The sequence below is a fragment of the Molothrus aeneus genome, chromosome 4, assembly GCF_037042795.1.
Source record: "Molothrus aeneus isolate 106 chromosome 4, BPBGC_Maene_1.0, whole genome shotgun sequence".
Taxonomy (NCBI): domain Eukaryota; kingdom Metazoa; phylum Chordata; class Aves; order Passeriformes; family Icteridae; genus Molothrus; species Molothrus aeneus.
Window position 1 is genome coordinate 30,326,744 of NC_089649.1, and position 15,645 is coordinate 30,342,388.

Genomic DNA, 15,645 nt, shown 5'->3' on the forward strand with positions numbered 1-15,645 from the left:
AGAGCTTCTGCTCTCTCTGCTTTCTGTACATTCTGCTAATCAGTGATAAGATCTGGGTTTGGGACCTCACTGTGCCAGTTGGAATGTGGTACTTTGCCTTTGCTTTTGGCATTGACAGGTGATCTGCATTTCAAGGCATTCTGCATCCTATTTCCCCGGGTACTGGCTATTGAAATTTACTGATGGGGCAGAAAATTTGAAAGTAGAGGAAATAGTCTTTCTGTAGTTTCAGGGTAATTGTTGGCTTTAGATTGGAATTCTGTCTGTGAGAGGATTTAGTACAGATGCATAAATGGAAAATGAGTCTGTTCAGGCAGCATTTGGGAAGAAACAGCAGAGTACCTAGGTTAAGTCACCATTTATCTTTTGCAAGATGAGCTGAAACCTGAAATGGGATGTCCATCAACCACCTTACCTGACTTGTAAAGGAGTTAAAGGAATTTTAAGTTTCTGAATTTGTTTTGCTAACAAGTCACATGAAAATCCATCTGTGGTGGAATTAAAGTGGTATATATGTCCAGTGTAGCATGTTGCAGTTCTGAGATTCTTACACAGTATTTTCTCTGTTTGTCAGGCTGATTCGGAGGAGCATGTGGAAGAGCATCCACAAGAGCAAAGGTAAGCTAAACTCAAATGGAAGCAAGAGCATTGAAGTTCATTTTGATTTTTGCTTTAGGAAATGCCAAAGTGTAATTAGGGCAGACTACTAAAATATTACGTTTTTCTCCTGCGTGTTAAATAGTTCTTTATTACTTGTGTCTTACAATTTTCTCAATTTAATGTTAATATTGATTTATTAGCAAAACCAAAAAACCTGTGCTCAGCATATGCAAGTACAAAATACCTTCTTGCATCTCTTTCTCCTAATCCTGTCTCTAAGATGAATTTACTTCTCATTGCTTTCACACAAAAAATTAAATGTTTATTAATTGTTTTGTTGTGTATTTTGTAATTATTTTTTTAAGGCAAGGGACAGTGGTCCATTACAAAATTTGTAAATGTAAGCAGTCTTGGAGTGCTAATTTGCACCAAGGCAAGGAAAGAGGTGAGGGAGATTTAAAGCCAAAGGTTTATTAATGTGTTGCTATGGAACAATAAATATTCTACCCTTATGTCTTGAAATCAGATAAATAATGAAGCTCTTCAAAACTATAGCCACAGCTCTGCGGTTTCTGTTAATATCAGGCCTTCTGTCTTGAAGGGTTGGGTAAATACCATCACAGATTATTTTTTAAATATGCATTTTGTTTCCTCTGATCGTCTAACTTAAAATGCTTGGACATCTACCAGTGAAACACTTCCTTCCTTTGGTATGTGTTAATGTGGTTACAGCTTTCAGTACCATGCCAGCCAGAAAGATCACAAGACTTTATATAAACATGTGGAACAGCACCGTTTTCTGATGGCAGCAGTCAGCCACAAATGCTTTTCTCATTTATCTCCAGTCTTTGCCTTTAGCTTAGTTCTGAGAGCAAACAGATCTGATAACACACAAGCCTTGAGCTGGGCAGAAGGAGTAAGCCTGGGGAGCGGGAACGGGATGGTTATGATGGGTCTGTCCTGCACTGCAATGCTTCTTCACATGGCTTTTCCCCTTGCTGCCCCTTTGGGAGCCTTCTCATCTGAGCCCAGCATCACATTAAGCCTCCTGTGCCTCATCTCCGTGGGAATTACAAAGATGGTTTGGAAACAGGATGTGAGAATTACTGTGGCTGCTGACAGCTGGTGCTGATTACTTGTGCTTTCCTGAGTGCCCCAATTCCTACCTGCAGAGGGAATTTTTTTTTCTTACCTCCTCTTGTGAAAAGAAGGGTAAACTACTGAAAGCTGCATTTCCCTGCACAAATACAGAAGTTTCTGATTTTTTTTTCATCTGGGAGCTATTATGTTTTGGATGCAAAATTTTTACTGTGTAACTTTATTACCTGCATGCTTTCTTTATTGAGAGGTAGTCAGAAGGAAGCAGTCTCTAGTGCTGTGCTTAAGTTTGTTTCTGATTGTTTCCTTAGTAGTCAGAGAGATGTAATTTAGGTAGAAAAAATTTCTCTACTTGCCTATTTTTCTCTGGAGGTGGATGGGGTAATTGGCTACTATGGCAATAATAAAAATATTGAAAATAATTAGTTCTTGAGACTCATAGAGGAAAAAGTGATTTGACTGGAGTTTTTTTTACATCATCCAGGTGCTTAAATTTTTTCTACTAATTATTCATTTTCAAAACTGAATTTGTTTTTTGGGAGTGAAGTTTGTAGAGGTTCACTTGCATGGTGGAAACATCCTTCTATTGTCATACTGAAATGCTTCAGGAAACTTGCCTGAACAGATCCTGGCTTGTGTGCATCTTCTAAACTATTTTGGTTTGCTGCTGTATGTAAACGCATACATAGACCTGTGTGTGCTTTACAAACTGAAGGAATGTTACAGTGTGGACTTCATGAAGAAGAGGCAGCAAAGGTACATTGGAAAGGTTAGAATTTCTTAGTTTATTTCTGGATTAATTTTCATTCCTGTAGCTTACATTGCTATATGGTGAAATTATAGGGATTTCCTTTTCCTGTAGCAGCAAAACCTGAAGCTTGCAGCATCTTCATCTCATTGTCTGACTGCATGCCCTGGGGAAATCAGCTGAAGCTACTGTAATTTGCTGTGAAGCCCCAAGAAGCAAAGCACCTTAATGTACGGGATAAGCAGAAGTTAAAGGAGATAGAGAAATCAGAAATTTCCCCAGAGATGAGGGAAGTATAGGGAGTTCATAATCTTGGTGCATAAAGGAGAAAGTCTCTTTCCAAAATATTGTGTTATTCAGTTTTTAATCTAGGTTAGTGGGTTCCTTGGGAGCTTGTTAACCTACTTTGAAAAAACCAAACACAACAAGAGCAGTAAAGTATTAACAGTCTGTTAACGGACTTCCTGTGCATGTGCATTGTAAGATCTTCCTTTTGGGGTGGTCTTCTTTGTTTGCTGCTCTTGTGGCAAGTGCACAAGGGAGATGAATGTGGTCTTAAGTTTCTGCCTTAGGTTTAGCTTTAACAAATAGAGAAATTTGCATGGAGGTAAAAGACATTGTAAAAATAGTAATTTTTGTGAAGAGCTATTTCAGAGGTGAATGAGAAATGGTTGATTAGGTCCATAGGTTTGCAGCTGCCCTGAGTGAGGAGAAGATCATTGTCAACTCCTTAATTTCCACCCTACGATTCCTGCTATTCTGATTGCTTGGATGCTTCCACAGGTTGCTTCATGCTGTTTTGTGTGTCTCTGGATCAGATTCTGAAATAAGAAATGCAGCATAGTAGACACTTGAGTACTGCTTCAAGCCACAGACTTTAACAGAATTAAAGTCATGTGTATTTGTACTAGCCTGTCAAAAAGCTTCGAGTTTCCTTAATAACCTTTTCTTACACTTGAAAGCTAGGAGTAAAAAGATGCCTTTCATAACAGTCAATGACAGCTGTTGACAAGAAAAGGTTTTGTTGTTGTGTTTGGAGGTTAGTTTTTTTTGGTTTTTTGTGGTTTTTTGTTTGTTTGTTTTTGTTTTGCGTTTTTTTTGTACTGCTGCCCCTTAATCCAGGTGATTTTGGTTGCCACAACTGGCAGTTATAAATTTTGAAGGTTTAGTTTCTTGCTAAAGCAGCATAATGAGTCAGGACCCAAGGGAATGGCCTGAAGTTGTGTAGGGAGGTTTAGGTTGGATATTAGACAAAAAGTTTTTCAGCTTTTCTTGTTGGCCACTGGAACAGGCTCCCCCGGGAAGTGGTCAGAGCTTCAAGCCTGACAGAGTTCAAGAAGTGTTTGGACAGTGCCCTCAGGCACCTGGTGTGGCTCTTGGGGATGGTTCTGTGCAGGGCCAGGAGCTGAACTTGATGATCCTTGTGGGCCCCTTCCAACTCAGGATATTCTGTGAAATGCAGAAGTCTGGCACAAATAAAGAGACAGTACTGTCAGGTGACGTGCACAAATGATGCTATCAAAATTTTTAGCTTTCTTCTTCAAGGAAGTAGACTTGGACTACAAAAAAAAAGTAATTTCATGTGTATGTCATTATTAGTACTTAGGTTTTTAGGACTTCTGGAGAAAGGTCTTTGAGGATGCAGTTTTGCAGCTGGCACATTAAGGAACATTTGCACCAGAATAAACTGCTGTACTCAAGTGGAGCACGCATTCTTAATATGTGATGCACAGTGATTGTCTACGAGAAGGGAAATCCATAAAATACTAGTATGGAATGAAATTAGCCAGGAAGAGGACATTTTCCAGCCTTTTCCTATGGCAGGGCATACTTTGCTTAGAGTTGATGGGTATCAACTGCTAGGAAAATTCCAAGTGTGATGCATTTGGCTCAGTCAGGCATTTCTGTTGAACCTTTGCCTTTGACCTCTGGAGAGCATTTGACCCTGTGGGCTGGAGCTGCTTGGAGCAGTAGGTGGTATTGGCTCCCAGTGGGCTCCTGCTAGGGTGTCAGTGCAGCCTGGGAGTGACAGCTGATGCCCACCCAGCACTTTGACCTCTCCTGATGCTTGGTGGAATTACTCCTAATCCTGTTGTTTTTGCTGTGCCTGTGAAATAGTGCTCCAGATGTGGAGGAGAAATTGAAGGTAGAGGTAGCAAGGGAGCAGCTTAGTAGCTGCCTGAGAGAGAGCAAAGGAGCGGAGGTGCACAGACTGCAGAATTGCTAGGGGGTTTAGGGAATACTGTGGAGATGGAGTTACAACATTTGTTTCAGGAAGAATCCAGAGTGGCAGTGGGAGAACGAGCCTCCTGTGCATTTTGAGACTGTACATTGCAATTCCTCCCTGGCCACAGCTTCGTCTCTAGCCAAGAGGCACAAATGAGCTCTGGAGCTGTGGATGGAGTATTAAGACACTTCAGAGGTGACTCATCCTTCCAAAAAGCCTGTGGTCTTAGTGCCATCATTTTTGACAGTCCCAATTAGAAAGTAGTGGGATGGGACTAGTGGTATGCCTGTGTGCCAGATAACTAGCTTGGGTGGTGTCTATGGCAGGAAAAAAAAAAGATTGAAAAATAGGTCAGGATCAACCAGATTTTCTTTTTCCTTCTGCTTTTTTTTACTGAAATGACTAAAAATTGATTTTGTGCCTGCAGAAATGTCTGAGTATTAAAAAAAAGGTTTATGTTGTATTTATTTTTAAATATCTTCTATTAAAATCAAAATCAAAGTGAGTATGCATTGGGAAAGTATTTCAAAATGAAAAGTTGAAAAGTAGTTCTGAGAGTGTCAGTGAGTGCTTAAGCTGTCTGAGAGGAACCATCTAAAGATTTTTAACCTAAGCTTGTATGGAGTACCACTGATCATTTAGATTGTCATTAAACTTACCCAAAAAGTAAATCTAACTACATGAAAGACTTTTCCTAGAATACATGCTTGGTCTTAACTTGTAATAGTTTATATATATATATAAAATAAGCTGCTTTTATGAAGAGTTTAGTGTTTTTAAAAAAATTTCTTTTGCAAAACAAGCAAAAATCCGTGTGTGTATTAAAAAAGAAAAGAAAAAGTGGAGTTTCTTGGGAAAAAGCTTTTTAGTCCCATTAGTGTACTTGCATAATGTACAATTTCTGCAGTATGCACAGAATGTATGTTTCTAGTGGTTAGCACTAAAACCTTCTTCAGTATTGGCAAACTTTTGTTTTTAATTGATAATCATGGCTGTTGTGCCCCACTTCCACTTTGTCTAGATCATCAAGGGACTACGAATTTTAAGTTTTACTGGATGCCTAAAGAAATGAAATTTACCTAATCCTTAGAAGTAAGGGAGGAGAATTAAGATGGACACACCCACCTATAACACTTGGGTAAAAATCCCTAAGGAAACACCTCTAGGGAACACAGGGTATTGTGAAACTGGACTAAAAGCAGCTTACTGAGAAGAATTGCAAGAAGTCAGTGAAATTGGAGGTTCTCTTGTAGATGAAGAAACAGATAGTTCCTTCCATAATAATCAGTGTTACTCTTTCTCTCCTTATGCCTCTGCCAGGCACAGCTAGGGTGGCAGGCTGAACTCCTGCTGCTTTAATTGTTTATCTCTGTTTTATGTGGCAGTTGATTCAGGGATGAACTTTGCCTTGCTGAACTTTGTATTAGTTGCTGTTAGGAACAGCTCTTCATGTGTGCATTGCTTCTTCCAAAATACCTGTCCTTTTACAAAATTATGTTGCTTGCCTGATGGTACAAGGGGTAAAAAATGTGTTTTGTTTTTTTCCCTGGGACATTGCATGGCAGTGCTGTGTGCTAACAAATGTTTCAGCTATTGTTTGTTTCTTTATTTCTAAATTGTTTTCAGACATTTCATAAATGAGACAAATTACCCAGGCCAGCTGTACAGTGTTTCATACCAAACTGAGGAGGTGACCCTGTGGCTTTCTATGATCATGAGATAATGGTAAATGACAGTCTTGCACTTGTTTGCCAAGGCCTGTCAAACTTCTGTCCTCAGTGTAGGTCCTACTTGACCTTGATGGAAATACTTTAAAGGTGATGTGTGGCCATATTTAATTGCTCTGAGACTTGCTGTTGCAGTCCCACTCATCATCAAAATCTTGTCTGTTTGCATTGAACAAACTGCTGGAATGTGTATATTTCTCTCACTTTTGTGCACTCTCTTGGGCTGGAGGATGTTCATGGCTGGACCAGAGACTCTTTGATCTATCTTAGCTTGTATGCCATCTAAAACAGACTTTCTCATCTGTGCGTGCCAACTTGGCTTTGAGAAACGAAGGCAATCTTGGTATGGCAGTTGCCAGTTGGCACTTCTGCATTTGTTTGGGTCATGATGCCTTGAAAAGCCACACAGGCTTCTATGGAAACACCAGTTTCTATACTGGTAAAAATAGCAGGCTGGGGCTGTGAGGTCATTGTTTGCACAGGGATTAGTGTGTATGGAGAAATTGTGTTTGTATGGAGAAATTGTGTGGATATGTGCTACTGGAGGAAACTTTCTCATGTGTAATGATCTGTTTTAAAAGGACAAACTTACTTTACATTTTGGTGCCCTATATAGTTATTTCTTTGTCTTCCTCTGTTAATAATGTCTTCACTTTCTGTTCTTTGTATCTTCTGCAGATCTCTTGCATACTGTCTTATGGCATCTCTACTTTTTTTTTTAACTTCTGTCTCAGCCATGCCTGAAATGGTTGTAGTGTCTGTACTGCCAGAGGAAGAGGATGTCTTGCACTCTGTGGCCTGGTGCTCTCCCTTGCCTTGTGCAGCCCTACAAGTTCTCTGGATTAGAAGAACTTGTTTTATTGCCAGGTTAACATTTACTTGTGATCATGATCTGGTTGGTTTCCCTGTTGCTCCCTGGCAGCATCAGCTGAAAACGTGCATGGAAGTTCTCCCTCAGTGTTTACAGCCTGTTGTGTGGGACGGGTGCCCTGTGTCACCTGCAGGATATCATCTCTGTTCTGTTTGTCTCACACTGGTGTGGCACTGGTCCAGACCTTGTGGCATCTTTTTGCTCTTTCCTCAGTCCTTCAGACCTGCCTCTTCCTGCCCCTGCCTTTTGGGCAGACTGGGAGTGGGTGGTTGTGTGGTGGTACCTGTGCCAGGGCTGACCCTGCTCCCTTACCTGCAGTGCAGGAGGAGCTGGGGAGCAGCCCAGCCAGATCTGCACTTCTGCTCACTGTTGGTGAGATGGATGAGCAGGCCAGTCCTCAAAAGTGTGGGGCTGAGATGGACAGCCTCTTGTGTATTAGGAGTAACGCCTTCGAGTGAGTCAGTGGCTGTGGGGTAGGAGTGGGGTAAAGCACTTGCACTGGGATGATGGATAGCCTGGGGGACAGCTCCTGGGTTTTGGGTGGATGGTGTGGAGAATCACACAGTGGCAGCACTGTGTGAACCGTTGCTAGCTGGTGCACACACGTGTACATAATTTGTTATGCGTGTTTTTTTGGGGTTGTTTTTTTTTTTTTGGCACTTGGTAAGCTCCCCACAGCCTATGTTTTGGGATAGAGCCCACCCAGAATGCATGCCCTTTAGAGTTAGGACAAGCCTGGTCTGAGCAGGTGGGACAAGGGCATACGGTGTCTTATTTCCCATTGTGTTTGGTTCAGTACTGGCTGCAGAGCTGTGTGAGAGCAGAGGCAGATCTCGTGGCACAGCCTGTTGGTGCAGTCATTCAGCAAACACATGGGGAAGGTGAGCTTTTAATGCCAGGCCAGTCGCATGCTGCTATGGCTCTGCAAGTCTGCTTGGGAACATGGCATTTTTCTTGTTAAACTTAACCTGATTTGTTTTGAAAAAGGGGATGTTGGGACACATTTTGTGTGTTTAGAGAAGAGGGAAAGAAAAGCAAAAGTAAACAGCTGCTGTGGCGTGTTTGTTCATGTTCGTTTGTAAACTTTGTGTCCCCGTAGCCTGTATTTGCTGCTTCTGTAATATAAGTAGTTCAGAATAGGAATTTTCTTATTATGCTTCTACTTTTACATTTTAATACACTGGTAATGGATTTCAGATGTCTGTTAATCTCAGGCTAATCCTTCTGATTTGTGGGCAGTGGGCCACAAAGGATTTAGCTTTTGATCTGTGCGTTTATTATAAATAAATTATTTTCACCTCCATAATAGCTGTTTCTTAGTTGCCTATAAGAGGACTTAATTTGCAGTAATTTTACCATTTTGCAGTTAAGCAACAGACATCTGGAATTGTAGACCAGTGTCAGCAGTCTGAAAATTGACACAATGTAAGAATTTAGCTTCACCATTTTTCTACTCTTGCAGATTGGCAAATTGTGACAAAATAGAAGAAAACCTAAACAACAGTTTGCTCACTTGTAGGAATTTGTGTGCAGTGTGCTTCTGAATGACCAACCCCATTACTCTCATTTGATTATTATCAGCAGAGCATGAAGGGTCTTGAAATCTATCCAATGTAGTAATAAAGAGCTATAGGCACACCTGTTACCTGGCTTTCATCTTTGTGGATACTCAAAGGTGACACAAGCCTAGCTTTTAATGACTCACATATTTTTATTTGACAAGGAAAGGTCCTCTAGGAAGGCTGTGCTCATGCCCTAGCAGTGGCTCTGACTGCTGCATGACTTGTGGGCAAGTGGATGAAGGAGCCTTTTCAGTAGTCTAGGTGTTTGCCATAGTGTAGTGGTAGTTATAAATAGTTATAAGTTCAAACCATACGTTGTCTTAGACATCATTCTTTATCCACTTTCTTCAGTATGTGCTTTGGGAAGAGACTTTTTCTTTTTGGTGGTTATTGCAAAATGCCCAACTCCCTTCTTCATCAGGACAGAAAGGGCCCATCCACTTCAGGGAGGGGAACAGTATATATCAAATATTATACTTGCATGTGACGATGGTGTGTATTAACTCTTTTGCAGAGTTCTGAGTACTCACCGCAAATATTTGCTTTGTATTTGTAGAAGTTTGCTTCCATCAAATAATCTAGTCACCTGGGAGAAACATGTGATCATTGTGAATAATTTAGGTGTCTGCTTGTTGTCTCAGGGGTCCACCATTCTATGTTGTGTCCAGGCTGCCAACTGAGATAAGGAGGATAGAGGGCAAAGCTGGTGGTGTTAATTGTCACCTTATTTTCTTCTCCATCTCCTGGCCCCAAAGTGGTGTACAAATAAAGCTGAGGGGTTTTTGTGTTCTTTCGTTTGTTTGTTTGTTTTTTTGTTGTTGTTGTTGTTTGTTTGGGGTTTTTTTGTCTGTTTTAACTTTTAGAAATAGCAATGGAAATATAATTAGGCAAGGATAACTCAGGATATTTTGTGTGTGTGTACAAAATAGCAAAATAGACCTTTCTGTAGAACAATTTGACTTTATATAAACATGGGAATTTCTTACACACAGAAGCAGCTTTTTTTGCTCAGAATTATGAGGAAAAGAAGGAAAAATAATTTCTTAGAGGAAGGTGAGAAATAGGCCTCTGTTCTTATTTTTACTGAAGTTCTTATCTTCCATGTTTGCTTCAAGATACTGTTGCAGAGCTCCAGCTAGTTGTTTACCATCTGACCCACCTGCATACCAGAACTCTGCAGATGGCAAAATCAAGAAATTTAAAGTTCAAAATAATGCTTCTAGTTACTGCCTGATAAAAACCAACTTCAGCTTTAAAACTTTGTGAGGACACATGAAGAAGCTGTAAAGACTTGGAAATAATAATAAGAAAGATGATGTGTCCTGTTCAGTGCTATCAAAAGTATGGGCTGTGTTGTTGTTTGTTGTTTCGGAGTTGGATTTTATGAGAAAGAAAAAGTTCTGTTTAAAATGTTTGTTTGTAACAGCATGTTCCATGAGGAAATATGAGAAATGCAGAAAACAACTCAATATTTATTGACTAAAACTTTTTTTGGCCAATGCGATGGTGCCAAAAAAAGTAACATAGTTGCACTTGCATTATGAAAGATCTCTCTCCCTTTGCAGTACTAAGATTTGAAGCTGGTCTGGCCTTTGGAGACACTTGTACATCAATAGCATGATAATTTGACACACATGAAAATGCTTGGGAAGACTTTCAGAAGCCTGAGTTTAAAAATATGTGTGTGTGTATGTGTGTGTGTATGAAAAAACAGTGACCTTAAGCCCAAATTGTTCTGGTATAGATTTTTGCTAACTCTTTTGAATGTATAAATCATTACATATTACTTTTGAGTTTTTAAAATTGCTATTCATTATTTTAATGTTTCTCTCTGGATCCTGTTTATTTTCTCTGAGACAGTGAAGCATAATTCTGTTGTTGCATATGCACCTCTCAAAACGAAAAGTTAACTTTGAATTGAATAGGGAGTCTCAGCTTTACAAAGTAGATAGAGATAAATGATGACTATCTGCCCTGTTGGTAGCACATTTACATTTATCTCATGAGGAGAATTTCCCAGCTTTTTTAAATCATGTGAGTGTTGATATCTGATCTAGTAGAAATTTAATAATCTCACTTTTTTTACTCTTCTTTGTTGTACTCTGAGACCCCTGAATTCTGCCATGTTCCAACAGTTTCCCCTCCTGAATTAATGGGAGGCTTGATTGAAAAGCTTTTGAGAGTTCCAGGAGAGGATCCAAAAGGGAATTGTTGTGGAGACTCAGATTTCTCTCTATCCAGTCCCTAGAACTGGCTTTGAGTCACTGTGAGTGCTCCTGTTGACTCCTGCACACTTCTTTCAGAGCTGACAGTGGCTGTCAAGGAGTAAATCCAAACGTTGATACTTAACACTTTTTAAAGTTTGTTAGTGCACTGAGGTCTGACCTTTCTTGTGAAGCTGCTTCAATTATTTCTGTGATTTCTGGTTATTATCAAAAGCAAATTGAAAAGATAATCTGGTATCCTGCTTCCTGCTGGTATTCTTTTTCTGGTGAGTGTTTCCAAAAAGTTCCTCCGTGGGCAGCATGTGGGGTTGGTGACATGAGGCAACTCTTTGCAGTCCTTCAGCAAAGGACTCCTCCTTATCAGTGAGGACAGGAACAGGTTCAGCAGCCATGCGTGAGACAAAATTCGGTTCATACATGTTTGTGCACTTTAATGCCATCTCCTGGCATTTGTTGGAGCAATGTGTTGTGCTGCCAGTTGGGAATGCACTTGGAACAAAGTGGGACTTTGGAGACTTGTTTGACTCTGAGCCAGCAGTCTCAGTATGATGTGTTTAGCACTGGAGAGAGAAAAAACAGATGCATGCTTGTTTTTTTATTATTTGTGAGGAGGATCCTTTGAATGGCTTCCAAGGTCTTGAGGTTCCTGCATGTTGTGCTGCCTTTTAACTCCACGGCTGTAGCGCGCTTGGACGAGAGGTGCAGTTTACACAAGCAATTGAGATCGCACGTGCACTGGATTTTTTTAGGCTCTCAGACTCCTCCTGGCCTGTGTCAGCACGCCAAAGTGCACCGTGTTCTCAAGGCTTTTCTGGGTGGGAATATGTGGAAGCTGTCAATTACTCCTCTGTTCCAGGCTGGCGGCTTCATAAACAGGTGTGGTCTGTGGGGACATTTCCCTCATTTAAAACCCATCATTTTCACTTACACTTCAGTGTTAGCTGTTGTCATTGCACAACACAGCTGAATCCTGAGAGAGTTGAATGATAAAAAGCTGAACTAGTTGAATTCTACTGAATTATCTGACAATACAGTTGATACATTTTCTTGGAGGATAAATCACAGTGATTCATTAATAAAACAGTTGGTTGTGTTTGGTAGAAAATAAAAAGCGTAATTTTAAAGTTTAAAGTAATTACTTGACTACTTCTTGGAGTATGAAGATGTGCATTGCGTGAAATGTCACAGTTGTAGGTATGAGGTGTCATCCTGAAAGATTTGGTTGCCTTTGCAGTAGTTAATAATGCAGAAATTATTGTGTGAAGTTGTTTGCTCTCTGCTTGAAGAGTAGGGACAATCTAACAAGGATTATTAAAAGGGTTCAAAATTGAAATATAAAAGGTTTGCTTTTTTACCTTAGAACTCTACCAAAGTTATTGACAAGGGACTGTCATCATGCACAGAGCTGGACACTCATGGTTTTGGTGCAGTCTGGGCATCAAGCACTAGGTCCTGGCTGAAGCAATGCCATACAGGTCAGCTCCTGCACCACACAGTAGCCTCAAATGCTGAGGATTTTGGAGTAGTGATGCTGTCACTGTACCTGAGTGCTGCCCAGTGCGATGGTTACACTCGTGTCCTGATATTAAATCTCTGGATGGAGGGGCAGTGGGGTTTTGCTGTGGGATGTGGCAGGAGGAGAGGGGTGGTTTTGTTTCCCCTCATTAAGTTCCCACTGTCTGGCTAGGTGCCTGTCAGTGTTTGTCTTGCAGCAAACTACACTTTGAGGTTGCACTGAGTGCAGTTTGTTCCCCTTTTCGTCCCCTCTGGGCTCATCAGTTTGTGTTCTTTGGGGGCAGAGGCTTTGGCTGCACCTTGGGTCCCACTGGACTTCCTGCTGCAGAAACAAAAGGCACTCTGCAACCACCAGACCTTTCTCTGGGAGTGCTGCTTACAGATCACATCTGCTTTGGTGCACAGGGCTCTCCTCTTTAGACTGATTCCTCTTACCAAAGCTCAGAGCAGTGTGTTGGGTAAGACAAAACTCAGCTGAAACAGGATGCCACCATCCATGCATGGTTGCCTGGCTCTGGGGAGAGAGGCTGGGCAGCCAACAAGTTGCACATGGCACTGGAAACTGCTTGGATGTGATGCTGAACATGACTGGGCCAGAATTTGGCAGCAGGGGAAGGACGGGGTGTAATTGCCGGAAAGGCAAAGGCAGGGGCAAAGCATGGTAACAAGTGAAAAAACGCTAGAGATTGTGAACAGAACAAAGCAAGGCAAAAAGCCATGCCCTGGTAAAAACACTAAGTGAACAAAGATACTGGCAGGTAGGGAGCAAATGAGAGCTTACTCATTTCAAGTGATTGGCAAAACTGATAAGGGACAACAGCAGATTTCAATCTTAACAATGAAGGGAAAGATACACAATAACAAAAGGGAAGTGAAATGAGAGAAAGGAGGGAGTGACTGATTCATAACTGCGTGCACCTTGGGTAACCACCACCTCTGTTCACGTCAAATGATTTTAAGGGTCTCTGCAAAACAGAAACAAGTCTCTTGACTGTGGCTGGCAGATGTGTGCAACAGTCCTGCTGCACTCTGACTTGGTGTCAGCTATTATGCAGTCAGTCAGGCCTCACTAGTGACATTGTAGGTCACCTCTCAGATTTTGCCTTCATAAATATAAGTTGCATAGTCCTATTGATTGCAGTTGTGGTTAGCATTTTAAAGTTAAGCTGTCTGCACGTCAATAAATGTACAACAGTAAAGACCTGAACACAGAGATGATAAGTACACTACCATGTATAAGAAAAAATTTTGTGATTCCTGGTTTGTTTTGTTGTTGGTTTTTGGTTTTTTTTTTTTTTTTTTTAATGAAACTAGAAGAACAAGAAGCAATGTGCTGCCTTTGGCAAGCGAGCAGCCCTGTAATATATTGTAGAATAAGTTTTGCAGTTCCTTACTGTGTTGTGGATTTAACATGGCTGCTCAGTTTTTGTGCCTGCCTGCTGGTGCTGTGGGCCATGTACATCTCTGGTTTGTGTCTAAATCTTGATTCCTGGCAACTGAAGAAGGGCAGAGAGCTGAAGGGCCTGTACTTGACCGACTCCTTGACCCGTGCTTTACGTGCTTTGTTGCTATTAACTGCCTTTCTTCAATAGCTATTGTCTGATTTCTGTCCTGGTGTGTTCTGTCTTTCATTGGAGGCCTTTGCTGCAAGCCTGCTGCCTGCAGCTCTCGAGGTGCCTGCTGCCTGCTTAGGTATTTCTGTGGCCCATGGCTGACCCAGTTTCTGCAGCCTTTAAACTGCCCTTTTCAAAAGGGGACATTTCTGGCCTTTGTGAGCATTCTCAGTGTTGCTGGGATAATGTGGCTGATCCCGCAGATGCGGGTAGTCGCTTTAAAACAAACACACACCCCTGCCCTGGTCCCCATGCTTTCAGTCTTGCTTGGATTTTTTTTCTCTCCTTGTAAATAAAAACAATTATTCATGCTTTCTGGTCATTGAAGCGATGGGCTGTGTTTTGTTGTTTCTGAAGCAATCACTGAAACGTTTGCTGTGCAGGGAGGGCAGGGCAGTGCCCAGCCATACAGAGTGTATGCTTCCAGATTTTAAGATGAGGACCTTTGCCTTTGTACCCAAGCTGAAGAAGCTTGTTTGGGACTTGGAAAACTTCTGGTTGTCCCATGTCATCCGTGACTTTCCCATGCTGCCTGACTTGGAGGTTAAGCCGTTCTGGGTGCGCATACTGGTTTGGGGACAGTGACACTTGGCTTGAACAAGCAGATCTTCTTTATTTTCCCTTTACCCACTGAAAGCTTGCAAGCTGTGAAAGGGTAAGATCAAATGTTGAAAACGTGACTTTGTGGTAACTGCAAATCCACATTACCTACTGCTGGCCATGGTTTGGGGCAGCACCTTAAGTTTCCTCTGTATTTTTGCCATATTTGTGCCAAAAGCCACATCTTCCATTTTGACATGATTGACGATCTGCCTTACAAAGCCATGTTGCTCCTTTTTTAGTGTAAATTATTGCCATTGAGTGACAGAAGAAGCCTCTTCAGAGGCTGGACGCACTTTGTTGATCTTTGTCTTGCTCTGGTGTGTCCATCCATGTATCCAAATGCTCCAATAAGAAGGGGCAAAGTGCTGTGTGTGAGTCCTGATCCTCAGTCCACCTCAGCTGCTCCTCTGCTGATGAGAAGCCTCTCTGGCTTCAGTGGGACCTTCGTGTGGGTTCCCACGCGGGACCATGGCATTAATTTGCTTATCTTGAAGAGCAAGAAGTGTTGAGAGATGAATGGCCAAGACCAGTTAAATACACCTTTGCATTGCAGAGGGATCTTTTTCATGTCTGGAGGAGCTTTTCCTCTTGTGGGCAGCTTGAGAAACCCCATGTTTCTTCTGCATGCAGAAGCAAAGTGCATCCTTTTACTGCAGTAGAAGCAGATGTCTGGTTAGAGGCTTGTCAAGAAACTAAAAATAGCTTTAGTAATGCTTTGCCTTTGGTTTCACAGGTGAACATTTCCAGTTGGTGAACTCTGATTAGCCTCCTAGCTTTGAAATAAAGGACGAAATGCAAGAGTCTAGGGGAGGTAGAGTTTTAATATTGTACTTGATTGCAAGTACATTTTTTAGAG

At 41.4% G+C, this 15,645-nt stretch overlaps 1 protein-coding gene across 3 annotated transcripts in view; it reads left to right on the top strand.

Moving 5' to 3' along the window:
• TMEM131L (transmembrane 131 like) overlaps window positions 1-15,645 on the top strand; it is an 80,509-nt gene that overhangs the window by 7,019 nt on the left and 57,845 nt on the right. For all 3 annotated transcript variants that reach the window (XM_066548198.1, XM_066548199.1, XM_066548200.1), the window contains exon 3: window positions 575-618. In XM_066548198.1, the coding sequence (XP_066404295.1) occupies window positions 575-618 (44 nt within the window). The remainder of the gene's footprint in view (window positions 1-574; window positions 619-15,645) is intronic.